The following is a 25,208-nucleotide window of genomic DNA, read 5'->3' as shown; positions in this document are numbered from 1 at the left end:
ATAAAATTAATTAAAAAGTCTTTTTTCAATATTACATTTTTTAAGATACCTATACATATTTAATTAATATATAATGATATATTAATTAAATAAATATATTTAACTACTTTTAAGATTAATGTCTGGAAGACTAAAACTTGTATTTTTTCATTATCAACGAACTTTCGATTTGATTGCATTTGATTTGATTTCGATTTTAAAGATGAATTTTCTGAATATTGAACTTCGCAAAATTAAAATATTAGTAGAAAAGAATTTTTTAGTATTTAATATTTCAATATTGAAATTTTTAACTTTCAGATACAGTATCCCCAATAGAACAATATTTTTCAGAAAGATTGCAGTAATTTTAGTGCTTTTTGCATTTACAACACGTCATGTGCATTGCAAATTTGCAAAGAGATGGACATTTTTATATAGATTTAAAGTTTTTATCAAATATGCCTACAAACTTCCTAAATATGCTATGTGGGACTTTGTACCATGATAAAAATTTTCTTTTTTTTAATTCCAAAAAATAGTGGAATTAAATAAAAGTTTCTCTTTAATTTGAAGTAATAAACAAACATATTTTAAAGCTCCTCTCAAGAATGAGTTTCAATTAACGATTTCTTTTCTTCAACCGAATGCTCACCTCCCCTGCAAAACCAGAATTAGACATTTTCCCTTACAGACGTGACCTCGCTGATTTTTTATTTTAAATATCTACTCTTATCAACTTTTCAGACATCTAAACGACTTTTTTCTTTTCCATTCAACTTTATACCAGAATTCTAAACATTCAGAATACCAAGACGCTTAATTTTTATAATTGAATATATAATTGGATCATTCTTTTAGAAAGAACATTTGTTCTTGTTGTTAATATTTTTATTATAAAAGATGATTCAGAGTATAATATAAAACATATGTAACTGTTTACGAGAAAACGTGCCTTAGCTCCAAAAAATGAATTTTCAGTTTTTAATGCTAATGGATACACGGAGAAACTTTTAGTCATAATATTTTCTTTATTGCTATAAAACTTAAGAATTTAGGGATAATCGAGATATAGTTCGAAAAATTCTAATAATGATTATGAAAAGACATAGTTGACGTCTCTTTTTGTGATAAGTCGCAAACTTATTTAAACACATAACTATATTATTTACCAAAGATAGTAGAAAAATTAAAATATAAATTTAAAACTTTTCTAAAACGTTACACTAAAAGTGAAGATCTGGAAAATTTATAATGAAAATTTAGGAAAGCTCTGAAAAATTGTACGAGATCTCCTAGAATTTTAATTTTTGTTATAAACTGTGCTAAATATTTGTTGTTAATTATGTTCTGATGATATATACGTAGTGCGCTAACTTTTTATTAATAATTTTAAGAGAAAAGTGTGAAAACTGAAAAACCCGAATTCTCGGGGCTATTTTGTGCATTCATAATAAAATCAAGTATTCTTTGAAAATATGTTTTTTAGTAAGTAAAGAAGAATCTAGTGCTCGTTTTTATAAATTTTTGTCTTACTTTTGTGTCAAAAAACAATAAATAGGTTAATTTAAACCATTAAATTTATTAAAACTGAAACCGTTCAAAACGTTTAATAAAAGCTTCTTTTGCAGAAACGATCAAAATCATCAGAAGTTGAGGACTCGAATCGAAGAATTCGAGTAATTCTCGTGGACGGTTACATATATTTTTTTACTGTTAGAATCAATATATTTTGAAGCAGTCGAACATTTTTGTCTGTACCTGACAAAACTTATTTTTATAAATACAGTGGAACTTCAATTATTCGAACTAATTCAGGCATAATCTGGCTCGGATAATACAAAATACAATTATTTTAGATTACATTTATAAAGAAATGATTGTTTTGAAATTACTATGCACTATTAAATGGCATTCATGTTCTCGTTTTTAGGTTTTTTTTTATTAAAAATCAGGGTCAATAAAATTTCTTTATTTTTATGAGTTTTTTGTATCAATATTTGTAAAAAATGGAAATTTTGTGTTTAAGACGACAAAAAAGTTCTGATAAAATAATTTACAGTTTGGATATCAGAGGTTCGAATAAATGTGGTTCCACTGTATAGTTTAAATTTTTTTACAAATTTTGAAACAACTCATTTTATAGGTGTTATGAGATTGACCTAGTAATAATAGCGTTTTTAAGGTCATGTTATTTAGTGGTCACGTGCTCCATATACTTTACTATGGGAACACGTGACCACTGAATAACATGACCTTAAACAATTTTTATATATTGTAAAACGTAAAGCAAAGCAGAATTTCATGAGAGTGGAAAGGATAAAACTAACTCTGACTGATACACTGAGAAAACTGGATATTTAAAAGTAGATTTAAAAAATATATGAACTCTATTAACTAGACATTAGAGTTTAATATCTACACGGAAAGAAATTCTATTCCAAAATTTAACAAACAGCTCTAGATTATTAAACTTAGGCTATTTGATGTTTGCTACTATTAATAGAGTCACTAGTAAAGTGTCACAGCCCAGTAAGAAGTAGAAATTGAGAAGAATTGAAAATTTTTAATTTTTTACAGAAAAGGTTAAATTATCAATTTTTTGAATTCCGTTTCTGTCCAATTCATAGGTATTCTTTTTTTTTAGTCAAAGATTAGTTGAAAGTGAATTCCAATCAATTCCGTTTTAATATTTCTTTAGTTTTCGAATTTTTTTGAATTCCGAAATACTATTAGGTAAGTTCAATTCCTGTCTGTTCCCTTTTAATATTTCAAAATTTTTTAATTCCTTTGAAGTTTGCAATATTTTGATGTAAGTGCTTCTAAAATTCAGTATTTATAATATAGTTTAAATAACTGAGTGGACAAGCTGTTTATCTCCGACAATGAAAATTGAGGTTTCAAATCTTCGGACCGACAAATTTTTTTTCCGCGTAAAATATTAAAACGGTGTTCAAAAGAATTAAACTTAGCTTCTCAAAATGAAAACGAAAAGAATTGGTTAGAAACAGAATTCAAAAGAATTAAAAATTTATAATTCTTATTAATTCCTCACTTCTTACTTTGAGCGAAAAGAAAAGAATAGTAAGCTAACATATTCTCTTCTTTTCGCTGCGATAATTTGCAAGTGACACTATTAATATTTTGTAGCACACATCGAATAGCCTATGTTTAATAATCTGTTTATTAAATTTCAAAAGAAAATGTCTTTCTATGCAGATGTTCAAATCAGATGCTAGATTAACATCCAGATAGGATACAAAATTATTAAAACCATTTTTTTCGTCTATTATTACTGGCTACAAAAAAGAAGTTTCCATGCTACAAATATTATTAAATATTAATGATATAAGAGTAAAACTGTCTTTTCCAAAGAATGACCTGATTCAATCACATAAGTTAATCAAACGCTAATAGCATATTAATTAAATTATAATGAGTTAATATTCATTAAAAACATTAATAAAAAAATATTTTAAATAAACATTTTCTTTTCAGTTAAAACTTTAATTTTTAAAAATAACAAAATATTGTAGAAAGAAAAATTATTTCTTATCTGATTAATGAGAAGAGATATTGAAAACAAATGTTTTAAGGCCCTATTGAATCTTGTTCCACTTGTATTTATACATGTTATATATATTTACACTTGTTTTTTTCAATAGGGGGTTTACGATATTAAAGAATAGAACAATTTTTTATTGGAATGAAAATATTGATTGGAAAAGAGAGGGTCGAAATGACAAAAAACCAAGAATCAGCTTATCTATTTTAAATTCTAATCTCTAAAGATCTTTAATAGCAAACGCGTTTGATTGAATAAAATCAATTATATGTCAAGAATTATTATATCGCGATTGTTCTTCCGAGGACCACAGTTAAAAATACAAATAGTTTCAGTTTTCCAATCAAATTTCCGAAGTTGATTTCCCAACTTTATTGGTTCTTAAGCAAAAACTGAATTTTGATTTTAATTTCTATTCACTTGTTTTATTTTTCTTTTACAGTTTATTTAATCAAATTTTGCGTTCGCTTTATTCAGACGTGATAAATATTTATTTTCATAATTCTTTAAAACTTAAAAAGTTTCGATTCAGAATAGAAGTTTTTTTGGAACTTTTTTTGTTTTTATTACTCAATTAAAAATTTCAAGTTAAAAATATTTTTAAATTTCTGCAAACGTAAATTATTTTTTTTTTATAAATTATTCTTAATTTTAGCAGAAATGTTTGCTTTTACAATGGCTTTAAAAAATGATAGTGCCCAATTTAAATATCTAGATAGAAAAAATGTTGTTTTTAAATGTCTTGATTTAAAGAAATTATTCAATATTTAAGAAAGCTATTCCGTGTTCCCCATAAAAGATTTATGAATTAATTTTTAAATAATCTATTTAATGAAATTAGATTATTTGTGTTTTTGAAAAGAAAAAAAAAGATTTCAAAAAGTCACGAAGAAGTGATAACCGTCACAGATCCGACTCATGATATAAATAGTACTGTACCGATCGTCGCAACAAATCGTAATCGTAATTAATAACGACAATCATGATGATGTTCGATAATAATATAATTTTTCACATCTAACTTTAAATTTGTTCTTTAAAATATTTTAGGCTTCAGGGTGAAGAGGGCCAGAAGGGTTGCGAGTACAGGTAAATAGGTAAAGGTCAAGAATAAGAGGTGTTAGTTTATAGGGTACGTGTGTGTATAATAATATTTTTTCCTTGAAATACACCCGGATAAACATTTAGAATAAAGACCATTTTCCAAGGTATTTGAAGAAATTTTAAGAATACACCGAAAGTGAATTATTTTGTTTTCTCGCAGGGAGTTTTTTTTTAAATACGATTACACACAATCATGATTAGTGCTTGTTCTGCTTTGCTGCTTTAGTTTTCTGTTAAAATTGTATTAACCCTAAGAGACCTTAACGTTTACACTCAATAATTTGCGCTTTTTTTTTGTTTTCATTTAAATATGTAAATTTAGTTTATGTCCAAAACACCAAGAGAGTAGCCTTGTCGTAATATGCTTTTTTTGTATTATAATTTTTTTTTCATAGTAAGGGATTTTTTAACACCGAACATACATGCCTTACGTTATGTACAGCCTAAAATTTCAGTCGTATAAGAGTCAATAATGAGTGCATCGATTCTCACTTTACGGAAAACAGAAAACAGCTTTTCTTCGTTTTTGTTTAATCTTCTCAAATCCGTTGTTATCGATTACGCAATTCGATCTGCCCTATTCGATTCAGAACCATGCTGATTTTTTTCTAATATAGTTTTCTTTTTCCCCTGTTTTTAATCCTAGCGAAACTTTTTCTACGCGTCGAACTTTTTCCCTATAACCCCATTATTAACTTCTGTCGCTCTTTGGTCCAACGGGAATTTTACAGCGTTTCAGACTTTTTGTTTTGCCACTCGTATAACTTAAAGCGCGCGTCCATCTTATTGCGGAGAGCCCCATTTTTATTATTTCAATTAATTCCGGTTAAGAGGAATTTGAGAATTACTACCCAATTAAACGATCTTCCTTGTTCGTCAATTATTTCTACACACCTCACAAATATTTAATTAAATAATAATTTGTTGACTAAAGTAAATATAAAATAATACCTCCTCACATAATGAGATTGTATAAAAAAATAATTCTGAAAGAAGTTTTATTTAGTAAGAAATTGAGAAATTTTATTTATTAATGGAATATTCCTTGTCTTTAACTAAAACTAAAATATTTCATCTAACAATTAATAAACAAAAAAATTTTTTTAATATTTTGATTTTTCATTACATGATATCGACATTAATTTTTTTTTTAAATTTGTATTTGGAAAAAATTCAATAACTACTTAAAGATTATTTTCTAGTTTTTCAAATATAATTTATACATTTGAATTTGTATTTATAAAAGATGCCAGTTATCAAAAGCTATATATTGTAGTAATATAAAAATAACACAAAGTAATTAAAGTAAAAGAAAATATTTCTTTGGGAAAGAATTGATGAGCCAAGAAATGTATTAATTGTCAATTATTGGGACGCAATTCTCTATAAAATGTAAATCCGTGAGAAGTATTTAAGTAGTTTTTTTGTAAGAACATAACGCTCTTGTGCTATGGTAGAATACTTGCATTCGTATCAAAAAGTGGACTCTTAACACGTAAGAATGATCAGGAGATCCGGAATTTAGAGCGCGCGACTAAATTTAATTTAATTCTTTTTTCTCAGTATTTCGTGGCTGTACTTCTTCTTAATTCTTATTTTCCTCATAATTTATTCTTCAGCGAGACTTTATACAGCTCCAGTAGAACAGAAGCATATCCTTCGGTCGACGAATACACGCGGCTTTAAAAATGACAAGGAAATCACAATTAGTTTAAGCGTACACGTCAATGATTAAATTACACCCACATTCGCTTTCTATTAAATATCGTCAATGAATATTAAAATTATATTAAATCCACAACTGAAAGATAGATATTTACAAAAACAAAGACACCAATTTGAGAAATGTTCCCTATAATTTATATTAGATTAGAAATTATATAATATATATTTAAATAAGAATGCTTAACTATGAAAAAGTCTACAACAATGATGCCCTAATGTGACACACACGCTTTCCCTTATTCATAGTTAATAATTCTTACTGTATTGTTAATATCATAATAGTACAATCACGACTTTACTTCTTTTATAATAAAATTCGGAACGTTTTTCAAGTTTGCGTATCGTATAAGGAAAATTTACATAGTTTTTTTCATTCTTTACTTCTTCTTAGTGGAAGTTACTCTTTTCATCATTATAGATTTTCTCCAATTTTTACAAATATTTTTTACATTTTTTTTGATTCTTTTCTATGCAGTCTTTACATAAAGGAACACGAGTTAGACTTTTGTTTCAAAATTTATAAAGTACTTTTTTTTATTTTTTTTTCTTAATTATTTTTTTCGGAATATCGAATTTGCGAAACGTGTATTCGTCGACTATAAAGGACAATTTCAAACTTGAATAGCTTAAAAACTTTAGGATGCGAAGATTTGTTTTAAAAAGACCGTCATGAAAAACTGAGATATCAGAGAATATTGTCGCCATGTGAAAAAACGTCTCGCGCGCCAATAAAAGTCTTGGCTCGTATTATCATCGTCGCTAATCTTTTTTTTCGTAATGACCAAAAATATATGTATATATAATATATTATTCTTATATAATTATGTTGCTTCCTTAAAAATTAAGTAATGTTAATAGTAAGTAAGTTTACGTTAGGTAGTTTTACATTGATAGAGAAAAAAATATGATGTGTTTAATTTATTTATCTGCCCATCGTAGGTAAAACGATCAAAGGTCGCATATACGCGCCAAAGTTTTTATTTTTATTTTGCTACCTAATATTTACCAGTTTTGTGGTCGTTTTGAATATTTCAGGGCACCTCAGGTAAAAGGGTTACAGTATACAAATCGTGTTGGAATGATCGTTTGGATAGTGTTGTATGTAAGAGTATTTTGTCTCAAGTGTATGATAGAAAAAATTGTCTGATTTTCTAAACAAACGGCCTAATTTGGGGTCAATTCAGGAAATACTATATTTGATCCCAAAGTCTAGGCAAAATTTCTGTGAGTAATTGTAAATAACATTCATCAGTGTTGCGTGTAAGTTCTCGAATATCATTTCTTATATTTCTTTCCTTTTTTTTCGTTTAGTAAACATTGCCATTATCGAAAGAGTCGTACCGCGTTGACTTGTCAAAAATCTGAAGATTCTCTAAAGTTTAAGCACGCGGCATATTTACTGGTGGGATCGCAGTGATTTTTGGTATTGTGGTATGTAAGCATATCGCATACGCTTTTGCACATAATTTTTTTTTTTGCCTCGAGACGTTGCAGCTTAAAAAGGGATTCAAGGAATGCAAACCACTATCGATCACTGATGAGATGTACTTTCATTCGTTCGTTTCACTTTCTCTAAAATTATCTGCTATTAATATTTGAATATTTTACTATTTTTAATAGTTAATTTTAATTTACACTTTCTATACTTTTGCATATTTATTTTTTCTCATTTTTCTAATTATGTTTAGAAAATAACATCAATGAAGAATATATTTTAGTGTTCAAAATATACGATAATTTTTTCGAAAAGTTTTTTCTTTAATATTTAAAATGTTTCTTATATTTCTTAAATATATTTATTTACGTCAAGTGATCCGGGGTCTATTTATTACATGTCATACTTTGATGATGTGTAGCTCAATTGATTTAAGAATATAAAATTTTTATCCAAAGTAAAGGATTTTTATGTACTTTTTAATAGTTATGCATTTTTTACAGGAATTAATATTTGAATATGAAAATTAAGAAAGCTTTTAGTTTTTATGAAACAGTACCTATACATGAAAAGTCTTTAAAAAGTATAATTTGCAAAATTTTATTTTTTTCATTTAATGAACTACTGATTATGAAAATATGACTGTTATACAGAAACTTAAAATTTTTACCACTTCTGAAATTTAGTGATTTTTTAATAAATCAATAATATTAGTATTTAAAGTTATACCCAATAAGTACTGATAAATTATTTGATGTTGGAAACAATCTAAATTTGTAATGATTAATTAAAATTTACACCGGTTTCTTCTTTTTAAATAAAAAAAATTATTAATTTTTTGTCGAAACATATATTTTTTTCTTAAAAAACTCAAATATTTTTAATGAATAAGAAACATTTTAATTGCAATGAAAGATTGAATAAAAATTCGTCAATTTTTATTATAAACTCTCTTATTCGACATCCAAAGTTGTTTACAAACAATATAAAAACTAAATTTGAAATTCAAGTGACTAAGACTTCCACTTTTTATCAAAAAGTTTATACCACCTACTTTCATCCAACAATTCAATTATAATACATTAATTGAGCCCCTGGATTCTATAATAGCAACTACGCGCGGTCCGGAAAGGTTAATACCAGTCAGGTAGTAGTGAGCGCCCTAGAGGCGCTCACTGCTACCTGACTGGTATTATCCTTTCCGGACCGCGCGTAGTATCAGGGGCTCAATTATTGAAAGAAGAAATAATTATAATAAAAGAGGAAAACTTTTTGATTATTTCTCTCGTTGTTAAATACTTCAGTTTAATTGAAAAAAATTTTGAATCTATTTCTATGAAAGTGTAGAAAGTGATAGTGGGGAAAATGGTAAGAAATAGAAGAAAAGCTCAAGTTTTTCAGGAAAGTGAAGAAACGAGTTAAGTGCATCACATGTTGACGAGGATTCTGCAAGTCTATCTTACTGCTGATACTGGCCAGTGATCAGAGCACTTATCATCAAACTTGCAGTCTCGTCGGAAAGAAGGAATTAATATTCAGTCAGATAGATAGATAGAATCCTCGTTTGGTGTTCGTCAAGTGATTAACGAACCTATGGAGGTTAAGGGCAGGGGCTTCGAAAATTTACTTTACTGGTTTTTTTGTAGTTACTGTTGTGGTTACTGTACACTTCACGAGAAGATACTGACATCTACTGCTCTACAGAGTCTTCCATGAGCACCGCTGAGCCGCGTTGCTCCTGTGGCTGGTTATTGAGAGGTTGATCACTCGACCTGTTGGTGCCGGAGTTGTATCCCCTCTGCAATTGCACCACCAGCCCACTAACGGCCGCGCACTCCTGCTGCTGTTGTTGCTGAGTTTTCTGGCTCGAATGATCTACTATAAGCTTACTATCACAGGCACTTTTTTTATCAGTTGAAACGGAATAGAGATTGTGTAGTTCCGGGTAGTGATTCAGCGATTGTTGCTGCGATTGCTTTTTGTCCCGGTCTTCATGTCCCCCGTTGTGGATCTCGCGTTCCCTACTGCTTCGATCGATTTTCGATTCACGATCGTCGTCTTTGCTGCTCGCCCTGGAAACTGGTAGAGGTGTCGGTGGCGAGGTAAGATGATCGCTGCCGTCATCAGGTCGCCCTCGCTCGGAAGGTGATGGACTCAAATCGACAGTTGGCACGCGTTCAGGCCGATCGGGTATCGACCTGCCGCTCGAACTTCTGTAGCTCTCGTCCTCGCTGCTGTCTTGCGTCACCCTCGGCAGGGGCGTTCGCCTCGAATTTCTGCAGAGTTGATCGATTAGCGATTTACTACTGAGAGCCTCTGGGTGATGCTGCGAAGCTGTTTGCTGTTGCTGCTGACTTCTAGCTTCGGCCATTGCCCTTTGGTCCCTTGGAATACCCGTCTCAAGACTCGATCTGATCAGATTATCCAGAAAACTGCCGTTTGCCCCTGTACCATCGTATAGGCTTTCGGCCATTTCTCTCGTTGATTTCACGATGGATGATGAACCACCCCTCGAGTTGGACGTTCCTGGCTCCGCTGATGGACTAATTCCTTCTCTATCCCTCTGCTGTTGGGCTATTGCATTACGCTGTTGCTCTTGAAGTCCACGCATTCTTTGGGTAGCAAAATACTGCTCAGAAAGTATTCCCGGAACGTTGGGTCCTCCACCCATAAAAGGCGATGGCATAAATGGCGTTGTCCCCCAGAAGTTATACGGATGAGGGAACGGAATCGGAGGCATGCCTTCCATAAATGGCATCTTTATGCCGTTTGGACTTGGCATTCCTCCTGGTTGTGTGAACGGTTTCTGAGGTTTCAGAGGCGGTTTTTTGTCTGTTGTTCCAGGCCTCATCGCTGCCGTTACTGTTGTTGTTGCTGTTGTCGTTTCCTTTGCTTTATCCTCCGGTTGCTTTTGGTCCCTGCGAATTACACAAGTCATTTGTGAATAAGAAACTTGTTCGATAATAGGGAATCGAATGTAGTTGGAAAATTTGTTACCTCTTTCGTGGCCTCATAAGATGCCTCTCCTTGACTTTGTACTCGAGAGTAGAATGAGGAACCCCATAGTAGCTCCCAGCTCGATGAACACTCATTTCACCCCTCTGCACGGCGCGTACAGCTTCGACAAGACTATCTCTATCGTAGTTTCGATACTTGCCACGTTTCGGTCTTGTACCTTTGCCTCCAGTTCCAGGTTTCGCCTTGTTATCTTGCGACTGAGATTTTTGCTGCTGCTGCTGTGATTGAGGTTGCTGAGGTGGAGTGTATCGACCCCGTTTGAAAGGATTAGACTCATTAATCATTGAATGAGGTGACTGGACTAATCCACCTTGACCCGCGATTCCTCCAGGTGACTGACCCTCTTGGAATTTAACGCTTATACTTTTTGCAATTACGTCTCGAAAGTTGACACCGACGCCTTTGCCAACCAATGAATTCGTAGGGCTACTGGTCCCGGAAAATGCTGGACTCGCACGCTCTATCAATCCGGGACTTCCAGCAACGCCACCACTTCCTGCAGCAGCTGCTGCGAAGCCCTGAACAAACGCAGCTGAGTTTGGTTCGCCATTCTTGCTAGAACCCGGCGCATTGGCCGGTTTGTAGGACGGAATTTTTAATATGGCTCTGCCCTGAGCGCTATCATTTGCTTCTTCTTCGATACTTGGATTAAAATCATCATTTGTTATTGGATCGCTTTGCTGTTGAGAATGATTTTGTTGTTGATGATGACCGGAATGATCACCATTTACATCTTTACTCAGCCTCTTGTCCTCACTCATGAGCCTCCTCATCACTTCCGGAATCCTGTAATCCTGCGATTCAAGTCCTACAAAGAAAACAGTTTTTTCTTTCATTCCTTCAAACTACAAATATGCATGAAAATGTATATGCATGAATATAAGAAAAAGAGGATATCTAAGTTTTAACATGTAGGTATCGTGTAACCTAAGGGGGCATTTATATGTCAATCTGGATTAACAGTGCAATAGTTTAGCTTCTCTCAGAATGTGAACATAAAAAGGCAGAAAATGTTGTCGACCTTTCCAGCCGGACCGGGCCTGGCTTCTATCGATTCCTGAAGCCTTACAAACTTGCATTATTTTTTTAAACTTTCGTGCACCAACACGAATGACCCAAATCAGTTAAATATTGGAATAGCTTTTTCCCATTTCTTTAATATGATTTTGTATGTTCAAATATCAAAGAAATAGTCAAGCTTGATATTATTTCATGATATATTTTGCAAAAATTGGCAAATTAAATTTTTTTGTAAAATTTTTAGAAAAGTCTTAGTTTTAACTACGATCTTAATTTACTTGATAATTTTAAGAAATAAAAAATTTTGTGTGTAGAAATAAAAAAATTAATAATTCATGGTGAACTTAAAATTAATAATTAATAAAAAATAGAGAAATTAGAAATAATTTCAATATTTATAAAAATTACCTTTGAAGGGTGTAGCAGCAGCTAACATCTTCTGGATGTATGGACCAATATTTGCGTGCTCGAAACCAGGCCACTCAGTTCCTGCTTCCTGTCCTCTTTGCAGAAGAGTTCTCAAAGAATCTCCTCCGCTTCCTTCAAGTGATGAAAATCTGACCAGGTCCTCAATAGAAAGCAAAGGTTTCAGCAGTGCCTTTTCCACTTCCTTTTCCTCCTCGGCCCCCGAAAGCTCCTTTTCATCCGGCTATTATCAAAGTTTAATGTTTTTTTTAACATTTTACAATTAATTGATAAACATTTGACATTATTAAATTTATTTGTTAAAAGTCAGTTTTTGGATCTTAATATAATTTGTGTTTTGAGGGCCTATTGTTTGGCCTAAACCTCAAAACACAAATTATTAAATGTATATTATTGTTATGGAAATTAACATTTATCTTTACTACCATTTTTAAAGTAAGTATTTTCTTAAAAATAATTTTTGTAACTTATTATATAAAACGGAACAATTGTGCTGACCCAACCTGGAACACGGACCAACTATCAACATTCTCCCCTAATATAATTATATATTAAAAAAAATTTCCACGGACCTCATAATAAATAAAAAAAAAGTCAAATTTGACTTAAATTTTGACGTAACTAACGGCTTCTATGGAGGATTTTGAGGAATTTATTGGGCCATGACCATTTTTTATTTTAGAAAAAAAAGTATAAATAATATCCGAAAGCATTTTTTTTAAAAGAAAGCTAACAAGATACTACAGTCACCTTTCTGTGAAATAAACATTTAAATAATGTAAAAAATGACGAAGTAAAACAACAAAGAGTCTCTATCTGATTCTTCTTCTCTTTTATCTAAAGTAAAAATAATTAAAAATGTGTAATTTAAATTAATCAATTTACAGTTAGGATTAAGATGTGACAAGTATTAACTCTAGAAGGACTACGTGAATTTACTCACCCTCTAAGGAGTAACTGGGGTGTCTAGACACCCCAAACTTCAGACTTATTTTAAAAGGTTTCTATTTGACGTAAAGTCAATTAAAGATAGTGGATTTTATTGGTTTTTTAGTCAGGAAAACAATGGTTGTATTCATTTTTTGATAAATTAAAAAAAAATTTTGAATAATGGTTAAGGTTTAAAAGCGAAAAAATAATTTTCTAAGTTAGAGACGTATTTTGAATATTACGTGGGGTGTCTAGACACCCCAGTTACTCTTTCTAGGGTTAAGAAATTTTTTTATTTTTCTTGCATTTCTATTAAATTATTTAATAAAAATTTACTTTTAAAGAATACTTATTTGATTTTTAAATATTTTACTCGCGAAAATTGAGTTATAATGAAGTTTGCATCATGTAGTTTCAACGGGTTTCACTAAATAGTAATGTATAATTGTTTTTAATTAGTACGTAAATTCTTTACTTATTACATGAAACATTTTTTTCCCCAAAAACTAACCTCATCCACTTGTGAAGGCGGGGTGGTTGTAGAGGCATTTTGGGTTGAATTTGATGTTGTAGTTGTTGTTGTGGTGGTGGTAATTGTGATTGTAGCTGGAACGCCAGACTCATGAGAGTGTGAAATGGTGTTTGACAGGGACGCGTCTCTTTCGCGTTCCATCGCAAGTTTGTAGACCTTGTTGCGCAGAGTACTCCTCGGTATTCCATAGATCACAGCTGCCCTACGGGTCCCTAGTTTTCCACTCTGTATATCCCTCAGGGCTGCTTGTAACTCCTCCTCGGTGTATGTTCTTCTTCCACCGCCAGCACCCACTGTTGAGACACCTCCTGCACCTGTTGTACCTGTCAACCTTGGTTTCGCACGATAACACGAGCTGCAAAGAAATGTTGATATCAATATTTAAAATACACAATTATTATTTTTAGAAAACTGTATTCTTATTTTTTAAAACAATTTGTTATTTTAAGAAATATTTATTTTTTGTTTTCATTAAATGCTAAATAGTATTTTTCAATTAAAAAGTACACTCCAACGCCGGTTTAGAGGACTTTTTGGGTTGTGATTTACGATTTTCTTTCTCTTGCCTCGTTCAAAGTATTATTAAGCTATTGTTCGCTTTAACGGACGACTCCGCAGACAGTCCGCTAAACCGGCGTTGGAGTGTAATACCAGACGGTTAGCAAAGATCGAATATTGAAATATTAAATTAGTTAAAAACACCTTATTGTTAAATAAATATGTAATTAAATCTACTATTAAAGAAAGAATTCATCATTTTTAAAATAGTGAAAATAGGCCTAAAAAAATTCAATATTAATAAATTTAGTTGAAATATTTCCCTTCTATTGATAAACATATTTTCTAGTTTATGATCATTTGGAAGTTTAAATTTATGTTAAAACGTTTTAAGGAAGTTTTAACATAAACTTAAACTCCCAAATGATCATAAACTAGAAAATATGTTTATCAATAGAAACAAGAATATATTTCAGGAGTAGTTTATCAGATTAACTGTACTGCAATAAAATTTCCATTGGTGAGACTTGAAGAAAATTAAAATCTAGGGTTTATGAACACAAGCGCAGCTGTGAAATTGCTGAACGTAATGTTGGAATAACAATATTAAAATTTTAGGTAGAGATGGTTGCTTGTTTACAAGAAGAGTTATAGAATCTATTTTCATTAAAAAAAAATCAGGAACTTATGGTAAATCTGAGTTAATTCAACAAATCCAAGCTTTGTAAAAACAACCTTGCAAATATATATATTACTATTGCATAATATTATGATAATTGTAAAATTGTCATTTAATTACTTACAAATAATTAATTTTATAATATTATTTTAATAGAAGCTTTTTTAAAATTTCTAACGGTATTTTTCAAAAACCTGGAATTAATATTGTGTTGATTGCCAATATTTTTGACAAGAAAAAACGATTGGGTACCAAGCATGGCCCATCATTAACCCAATCGTAACGGTTGGCAATTACCCATTGAGCATAATCAAACCCCCAGATCCACACCAAAATTATTTTTGTGTGGCTAAATTTTCATTTATTGTCATAGAAAAGCAGATATACAAAAGGATAAAAAAAAATTTTATCTGGAAATAAATTTTTTGTATAAGACATTTTCACGTTATTTAAAATTATCCTTTCTTAATAGAGAACCAGGAAATAAGTGTAAAAATATTAAATTAAATTAATTCTAAAGTTTATTGATTTTGACATTTTTCTTAATTTTTTAATTTATTGAATTTAACAATTTTTTTAATTTTAAATTTTATTGAATTTGATAATTTTTTTATTTTTGAAAATTAATTTGACAATTTTCTTAATTTCAAAACCAATTATGAATTTAATAATATTTTCAAACTTAAAATTTAATGAATTTTCAATATTTTTAATTTTAAAATTTATTAAATTTTTTTTTATTTATTTTTTTCAAAAAGAAAAAATGAGAATTTTGTACAAACATTTTGATTATAAAATAGAAATTATGTATTTTTTTATTTATTTTTAAAAAAATTATAATTTTGTTAAAAATTGTGATTAAAAAAAGAATGAATCAAATTTCAAGTGCAATCGGAGTCTGGTTATCACAGTCGAGGTAGGGAGGGAAAAGAGCGACAGTCAAAAGAAAAAGAAACTCAAAACGAAAAGCCGACTAATTTCAAAAAATTGTAATATTCTGCAGGAATTATTTTAAAGGTATTAGGATCACTAAACAAAAAAAAAATTTTTAATATTTTTAATATTTATTGTAAAATAAGCATCTAAAGTATGTGAGGTCTCAAAAATTGGCACTTTTTCATCTATTAGATAATATTAAAGAAATCATATAATTTACTATGAAAATGTAAAAAAATTATTGGAATTTATTAACCCTCCATTCGTCGCATGGTGAGAAGTTTCCTCACCTAGTTTCTTTTTTTATTTATAACTTTTAAAATACAAAAAATTATAATTTCATATTCTCAGTAGTACCTTTAACAGAACTCTTCTTCTTTACATTGAAACAATTTTTTTGTTTTTTTATATTTTAATGAACATGAATGAACATTTAATGAACATTCAAAAAAAAAATTTGGCATTTTACAAGTTTGGACTAATTTATGAGGGTGAAAATTTTCCTCACCTGCGACGGATCGCGTTACAAAAAAAGATGCGACGGATGGAGGGTTAAGAATAATTTAATTTATTATTATAAATTCATAGAAACAATTAATTATAAGAAATATTAAATGAAAAATTATTTTAAAGTTCACCAGTCAAATAACCTTATTTTGCAAATTTCATCCAGTAAATGTAAGAAACAGAAGTCATTAAATTGAATAAAACCTTTCCAAATATAAAGTTCCTGTGATTAACATTTAGTTTTTCTTAGCACTTTTTTCCTGTTTCTTTATAAACGTGAATGAACAGACAATTAAAATTGGCACTTTGCTTATTTTCACGATTTTTGAATGTAAATAACTTTCTTGGAAAACAATTTTTATTATTGATCACTAAATACAGACACTGGAAAAAAAATCGTCTTGGCTCCCAAGCTACTTTTCGAGAAAATGATTTTTAAACTTTACACTATTTTTATCAGGTTAATATACATGTGATTTGTTTAAAACTGAAGTTGGTTCAAATTAATTAACCAAGAAAACCTAACTTCTTCTTTTAAAAATCACATGTATTAACCTTATAAAAAAAGTGTAACGTTTAAAAATCATTTTCTCGAAAAGTAGCTTCGGGACCAAGGAAAAAAGTGCTAAGAAAAACTAAATCTTAATCACAAGAACTTTATATTTGGAAAGGTTTTATTCAATTTAATGACTTCTCTTTCTCACATTTAGTGGATGAAATTTGCAAAATGAGGTTATTTGACAGGTGAACTTTAAAATCATTTTTCATTTTATATTTCTTATAACTAATTATTACTATCAATTTATAATAATAAATTAAGTCATTCTTAATAAATTCCAATAATTGTTTTACATTTTCATAGTAAATTATATGATTCCTTTAATATTTTCTAATAGATGAAAAAGTGACAATTTTTGATATCTCATATACTTTAGATGCTTATTTTACACTAAATATTAAAAATATTTAAAAAATTCTTTTTGTTCATTGATTCTAATGCCTTTAAAATTATTCCTGCAAAATATTATATTTTTTTAAAATTAGTCGGCCACGACTTTAGTCGAAATATAATGGAATGACCCTAAAGCTAGTGAAAAAAATGAAAATAATAGATAAAATATAATGTTTTCAAAGTAGGTACGTCAAATAATCTAATTTTGACGTTTTTATCAATTAATGACAAGAAGATAGAATTATTAAATTAAATAAAAACTTACCGAATATAGATTATTTTTTATGAACTTTTAGGTTTTCTTCTAACATTCTTAATTTTTTCTTTAAATATACAAGATATATTGAGTTGAAACTACGCTATTTCTGAATATTGTTGCGTACTTTACAACTTAATATCTCAGTTAATGAAAATTGAAAAAAATTTGTCACTTTCACAACTTCTGAATCACACCGAATTCTACAAACATCGAAATTTTCGTTTTGGTTCCGGACCTATTTTAAAAGATATAATGGTTTAAAATTTTCACACTTTATCAGGTTAAAATTGTTTATTTTCTTTTAATTGAAGATGTTTTCTTTTTATGAATCTCAGTGTTTAAATTAAAAATCAACTTCAATTGAAAGAAAATAAACATTATGAATAATATAAACATTATAAAAATTATGAATCTCAGTGTTTAAATTAAAAATCAACTTCAATTGAAAGAAAATAAACAGTTTTAACCTGATAAAGTGTAGATTTGTTGAATTTTGTATATTTTAAAATAGATCCGGGACCAAAACGAAAATTTCGATGTGTGTGAATTCGGTGTGATTCAGAAGTTGTGAAAGTGACAAATTTTTTTCAATTTTCATTAACTGAGATATTAAGTTGTAAAGTACGCAACAATATTCAGAAATCGCGTAGTTTCAACTCAATATATCATGTATATTTAAAGAAAAAATTAAGAAAGTTAAAAGAGAACTTAAAAGTTTATCAAAAATAATCTATATTCCGCGAGTTTTTATTTAATTTAATAATTCCATCTTCTTGTCATTAATTGATAAAAACGCCAAAATTTGGTTTTTTGACAGACTTACTTTAAAAACATATTTTATCTATTATTTTCATTTTTTACTAGTTTTATTATTAAAAAATAATTAATCAACTAATTTGAAACATGAATAAATAATTATTTTGGCACTTTTAAGAATTTAATTTTTTAATTTTTTTTTTAATTTCTAAAATAATGACACTTTTTGTATTTTAAAGAAAGTAATAAATATTTTAACACATTTCTTTTCATTTCGTTCTCCAGAGATCATACAGATTCATTTCTAAAAGAATCAATTTTTTAAAAATTAGTTCGCAACGACTTTATTCGAAATATAATAGTCTGACCCTTGATATTATTATATTTATGTGTCCTACTCATGGATACAAAAGGTTTCTACTCTTGGAAATAAAATCAATATACATAATATACATACATTGATATACATTGATATTAAATTAAAATTATTTTCAATATTAGAATAATTGTAAATTAGATTTTTTCATTGTTGATAATGAATATATAAGTAACAAGAAAAATTATATTGTCCAGGAAAAAATTATTATTGTCAAGTTCTTTAATCTTCGAAAAGATGACTACGAAATTTTTAAGATTTTTTCTAACACAATTTTTCATAAAAATAAGAAAAATGTTCTTTTCATGGACCCGATCCACAAAGAAGACATTCCCCTACTACTTATATAAAAATAATATTGTTCTCATTTAAGCCCTTCAGTTGCAAAATTTTAATTTAAATAGAAAAAGAATGTTAATTTTAATATTTTCTCATCATTTGGAATTAATTGACAAATAATTCAAAATTGTTGCAATGTTCCCGCAATGTAAAAATTATCTCATTTACGGTGTTGATAAATAAATTTCCAGATCGGTAAATAAAAGCAAAAAAGAAGATGCTTATAAGTCTTTTGTTATAAAAGTAAAAGGTCTAGAGTCTTCTTAATATTTTTCCCTACTTTCTTATCATATTCATAATTGAAGTGGAACGAGGTGTTAAGAACGATTTTAAAATCGTAAATCATTTGTGCATTGGTTGCAAATGACGTCAATGAAAATTTTGCTAATGATCGAATTGCAATCAGGCCACTGGGCTTCTTATTGAAGCTATGTTAACTTCCAGTTGTGCAAAGCTGTTCACGTGCTCGAGAAATTGAAGGCACGTGTTTCCATTCTATTCTTCTTGAAGCACCAAATTATATTATTATTAATCGAGTGCGGATGCTTCATCATTTGAATTTATCCCAAAATCAATAACTCTACTTATTCTCATTTATTTAGCTGCATATACTGTTCACTTGAAGCTCTACAACCATTTTATAAATGGAAACTTCAGAACATTTTATTTTGCATTGAATTTATTTTAGGTACTCCCCGATTTAACGTTGTTTTATCAAAAGATTTGAAAGGATATTTCGAAATATCCTTTAATTGTATTTCACAAAAATATTGCAAACATGATATTACCATCACCACTATTGCAAACAATCAATTTTGTAAAATCTGTCATGACAGATAAGATTACGAATAACAACTGTATAGAGAATCGTTGCGAGTCTTCTTATCCTTGGTTCTTAGTTGGTATGATCGACTCATTTTAACAAGTTCATTGACCGGCGCGCCATTCAACAGAATTCGCAGATAAAAATGCATTTCGTCTATAAACAACATTGATAGCCGTAAGCTACATTGATATAGTCTGAATTTATCGGTGACTTTTTTATTTACTATATTGTCTGAAAGTTTCACGTTCTTTAACCTTTCTCCTGCATTATATTCGAAAATCTTTTTTGTACTAAATATAAGATAAAATTTTCTAACCAAAAATAAAAAATAATAACAAATAATTGCTTGATAAAAGGCTCGTTTCTACAATTTCAATTAGTGCACATTTTGCATAAAAAAAAATAAAATCTCAGAGTGAGAAGAAAATTCCGCTCAACAATTGTTTTTACCTTTTATTTTCTTTGATTAAAATTATTCCTCTAAAAATGAAACAAATTTACACTAGAAAGAAAATTTTTAACTTTCTTTTTGTTTTTTTAAACGCAGCTTCAAACTGTTTAAAAAGTGACATTTAATGATAAATATAAAAGAGGAAAATATTCTAAATTAGAAAGGAAAACTTTAGTGCCCGTATGTAAGAGGAAAAAATGCTGCAAAAGAAGAGGAATCCTCTAAATTTAAAATCATTTCTTTCGGAGTGATCAGCAATTGGAAAAGAAAATAGTACGACGTCTTGAAGAAAAATTGTTTCAGTTAAGGAAATTAACATTTTGCTTCCTCTTTACGATCAGCAAAAAAATTTGCTTTCTCGTGGAGGGAGAATTAACGACAAATATATTATAATTTTTAAGTAATTTTGAATACAAATCTAACATTTATAAAATAAAGTTCATTCGTCTTAATGGAAAGAATAAAATTTTATTATACAGTAATATTATTCTAAATAAATAAAAAAAATTTTAGTAAAAAGTGAATTTTTTAACATTAATAATTGTTATTAATTAATAATAAATATTTTTCTATAATTATAAAATATAATCTTTTCTTGTTAATTTTTCGTCTCATTTTATATATATATATATATATATATATATATATATATATATATATATATATATATCCTTTAGAAAAAAAGGCATGAGTGAGAAATCTCGAATTTAAATCGAAAATAATCGAATGTACTCTCGCAGTTATAGCAATGAAAATGAAACATAGAAGGGCACACTCACATTTCCAAATCTAAAGAAATATAGTACTTTAAAAACTTACACATAGCTAGAAGATGGAGCTACAGTCGCTCTTTTCAATATCATTATGAAGTGACAATTTTTATTTTAATCAACTTAACTTTAAAAAAATTAAATAAAAATTTAGGTAATTTTAAATGAGTCACAATAAACAATTTAAAATTAAATAAAAGGAACAATTTGAATAGAAAAAAAGAAGAAAGCAAAGAAGTCGACCGCGAAGCGGTCGACGAAGCGCTAGTATATATATAAAAATTATTCGTTAACTTCCATGGAACTCGCAATTTTCGTATTTACCGACAGTAGAAACTTTACCGACAGAGAATTCTTTAACAAAGGGCGAGTGCGTACACTGATCTCTATATACCTCTGGATTGGAAATGCTGTGAGGTGTGAGCAGAACTTTTACCACGGCGGCCATCTTTCATTGTAGTAAAAGTACAAAATTATGGCGCGAAAGCCTTGTTTCATATTACAAAGTAAATTTCTTTTTTATTGTAAGTAGATGTATGAATAAACAACTCATGTATAGAATATAAAATGTTAAAATTGATAATTATTATTATCATTATTATTATTATTACTTAAAATACAAGGCTTTCGCGCCATAATTTTTTACTTTTACTACAATGAAAGATGGCCGCCGTGGTAAAAGTTCTGCTCATAGCATTTCCAATCCAGAGGTATATAGAGATCAGTGAGTGCGTAGATCAACCATCCCTCACTTTTTAGAAATCAGGTCGGCTTAGAAATTAAATAATTAATTATTCCTTTAAATTAAACTAAATTTCTCTTTATATGTAAATGAAGATTTCTCTGAAAGGTATAGGGATGGACAGTGTCTTATATAGGTTAAACAAAAGTTATTTATAAAATACTGAAACCGTTGAAGGAATCAAGCAAATAGGCAAATATTTAATTATGAGGCATTTTACGTGAAATGTCTCAAGTTAAAATTTTAACTTCTTGAAAAAAATTGAAACTTGGGGAATTTATTGTTCTATCAAGTAGAAATGTGGCCCAAAAAACATTATTGACTTTTTCGAAAATTTAGAGGGAGTAGATGTGTGTCAATTTTATCAATTTTGCTAAACAACGTCTACTTTTTCAATTTTTTCTTTACATACTTGTAATGAGAAAAATTTTTGTCCAATAGGTTTCTGAAAGGTTTTTTCATGCTCTTTTCAATGGTGAATTTTATTTTTAAATATTTTAAAAATTGACCCTAATTTTTGATAATTATTATTTAATTTGCATTTTCACAAAAATGTCTTTCCGTTTTATTTGCAAATAAATTATTGCAAACGATAGGTGAAGTTTTTTCCTATATCAGAATAGAAATTTGCAGAACGCCCTTTTTTTGTTTTTGAGATATTAAATTTTAAAGAATAAATTAAATTGATTATGCCTTCCTTGTTTCATCTTGGAACTAAACATTGATAAGAAATTTTTGGAAATGAATGCGCAGGGGCTAGGATTTGAACCCGAGTTCATCGGACTCTAACCAAAGATCCTAACTGACAAGCTAAACATCCAAATATAAAAAAAAATCTTGCCTTAAACTTGAAAATGATTTTATGGTTTTCAGGTTAAAGGCACGATTTTTTTTATAAGCATGTAGCAATCTTTCATGGCAAGCTTGCAGAAACCTAGCGTAGTAAGCTTGCAGCAATCTTTCCTTACAATCTTGTAGCAACCATTCATGGCAAGATTGTAGGAACCTTTCACAGAAAGATTACAACAACCTTTCACGGAAATCTTGCTTTACCCAGTGTTATCTGGGTATCCCTTTATAAACGGATAATAATACGCAGTTCTCGTTGAGGAAGTTAATAAACAGTTTTATTATAACGTTGTTATAATTATATTATACTAAATAAAAATTAAATATTAACCCTCCATCCGTCGCATCTTTTTTTGTAACGCGATTCGTAGCAGGTCAGGGAGCGTTCACAAATTACGTAACATTATAAAGGGGAGGGGGGGGGTCTAGCTATTTGTTATGTACAGCAGAAAAAATGGCGCTAATGTATGTAACAGTGTGTTACATGGGGGGAGGGGGGGTCAAAATTTTCAAAAATTAGCGTTACGTAATTTGTGAACGCTCCCTCAGCAAACTGCTCATCATCATAAATTATTCCAAAATTGTTATAAAATGCCAAATATTTTTTGGAATGTTTATCAGAATTTCTAAACAACCTATTGTCAGTAAAATTAACTTTTCTTTCTGTTAATTATTTCAATAAAAAAATTAATGACAAATGAAATCGAGTATGCGCGGTCAGTCACGCGGTGAGAAATTTGCTGCTTTCAAATTTAATAACAAAAAATATAAAAAAACACAAAAATTGTTATAATATAAAGAAAAAGAGCGCTGTGAAAAATACTGAGAATATGGAATTATAATTTTTTGTATTTTAAGAGTTATAAGTAAAAAAAGAAACTTTAATTTTATTATAACATTGTTATAATTATATTATATTAAATAAAAATTAAATATTAAAGAATTTATTTATTTAATAATACATAATTGAATATTTGCCTATTTGGTTCTGGATAATTTTTAACTCAGAAAGATGATGGAAAAAATGTTTTTTTGTTTTTTCTTCCATTACCTGAAAAATTTCAACTTTTGCAAAATAATAACCTTCACTGAGAAAACTGGAGAGTCAAATTCAGAGGTTCAAAAAGTGTATGTTTCCTTTGCTTATGAAGAGAGTTAAATAGTTCTTCTAAAATAAATTTTGAATTGATAATGGAAATCTACTTGTATATTCTCTCCAATTATATCTGAGGGTTAAAAGTTGCGCAGAAAATGTGTACGATCTGATGCGCGCGAAATTATTTTTCTGACATTTTATGTATTTAATTTTGGGGGTTAGGTTGCCATATTTATTCATTTCGCGCCGGATAAGGAAGGGATTTCTCAAGATGGTTAATTTGTCCCTCTGTTATAAACTCATTTTCCCTCCAAGAGAATGTCCCTCCAGATGTTTAGTCCAATACTCCAGTTTTCTCAGTGTAATATAGTAGGGGAGTATAGTCGAGGTTGGACCACTGTCTAGGTAGGCCATTCGCGTTTTTTTGTCAAGTTCACTAGCGCCACCTACGCGCATGCTTGTCGAAGCTTGTCTTAGTAAAACCTAACTTTTTGTTCAATTACATTTTCGGAGGATCGAAAATTGTGTTTTCTGTGACGTCGGTACAAAAAAAGCAAATTGAAAAAAAACAAATTGAATCGTCAAGGCAAGTATGCAGAAAATTTGTGGGACTCATGGTTGAAAGAAAAACAAAGTAAAAAATCGAACCCTGAAACGTATTTCTTTATGGTTACAACAATTCGGTAATGTTACTTACTGTCAAGGTCAGCCACTATGTGTTTAAAATGCGCAAAGATGAGGACGAGCTAATTCATTTGCAAAAACTGCAATTCTGTATAACTCATAATATAATTGATCATTTTATTAATATTTTTATTTAATTTTATTAATATTTTGGTGCAAAAATTTTTTTTATTTATATTTATTTTTTTATATTGTTTATTTTTATTATTTTGTTATTTCATTAAGTTACAAACTGTAAACAATAAAGAATCAATTTTCCGTAACTCCAAACATGTCATTTTATTTTTTAACGAATAATGCCCTTTGAATTTTAAACATGGCCGACCTTGACTGTAAGGACCAACCTCGACTACAAATTTTTTTTTTTTTTAAATCTTTATAACTTTTTCATTTTAAAACCAATCAATTTACTTTGTACAGAAAAGATGTTCCTATTAAACAGGACTTTCCAACCATATACTTTAATTGTCCAAATTCATTTTTAAAAAAAGTTATAAACAAAAGTCAAAAAGGTGGCCGACCTCGACTATGTTCCCCTAATTATTTCAAATAATAATTATATCTGTCAAAAATTATGAAAAATAAATATTATATTTTTAACAATTAGATTATTTAGAATTTTGTAAGTTAAAAAATTATTAAAAAGTTAAAAAACTAAATATTCTGTAATTAAGAAATTTAAAAAAATATAATTCAATTGAATGTAAATTATATCAAATAACTTTTTTCAATAATATTGAAATAATGTTAACAT

The 25,208-nt window shown here is 29.0% G+C and overlaps 1 protein-coding gene across 8 annotated transcripts in view; it reads right to left on the bottom strand.

The window, feature by feature from the left end:
* Positions 1 to 9,009: 9,009 nt before the first annotated feature.
* Positions 9,010 to 25,208, bottom strand: part of LOC122503059 (mushroom body large-type Kenyon cell-specific protein 1) — a 256,145-nt gene continuing 239,946 nt past the window's right edge. For all 8 annotated transcript variants that reach the window (XM_043613472.1, XM_043613471.1, XM_043613475.1 and 5 more), the window contains 4 exons: positions 13,714 to 14,089; positions 12,255 to 12,495; positions 10,806 to 11,634; positions 9,010 to 10,726 (listed from right to left, as the gene is read on the bottom strand). In XM_043613472.1, the coding sequence (XP_043469407.1) occupies positions 9,499 to 10,726; positions 10,806 to 11,634; positions 12,255 to 12,495; positions 13,714 to 14,089 (2,674 nt within the window). In that variant the 3' untranslated portion in view covers positions 9,010 to 9,498. The remainder of the gene's footprint in view (positions 10,727 to 10,805; positions 11,635 to 12,254; positions 12,496 to 13,713; positions 14,090 to 25,208) is intronic.

Source organism: Leptopilina heterotoma, unplaced genomic scaffold (assembly GCF_015476425.1).
Source record: "Leptopilina heterotoma isolate Lh14 unplaced genomic scaffold, ASM1547642v1 Lhet_242, whole genome shotgun sequence".
Lineage (NCBI taxonomy): Eukaryota > Metazoa > Arthropoda > Insecta > Hymenoptera > Figitidae > Leptopilina > Leptopilina heterotoma.
The sequence above is the reverse complement of the archived record's forward strand: the minus strand, read 5'-3'. Positions and strand labels throughout refer to the sequence as shown.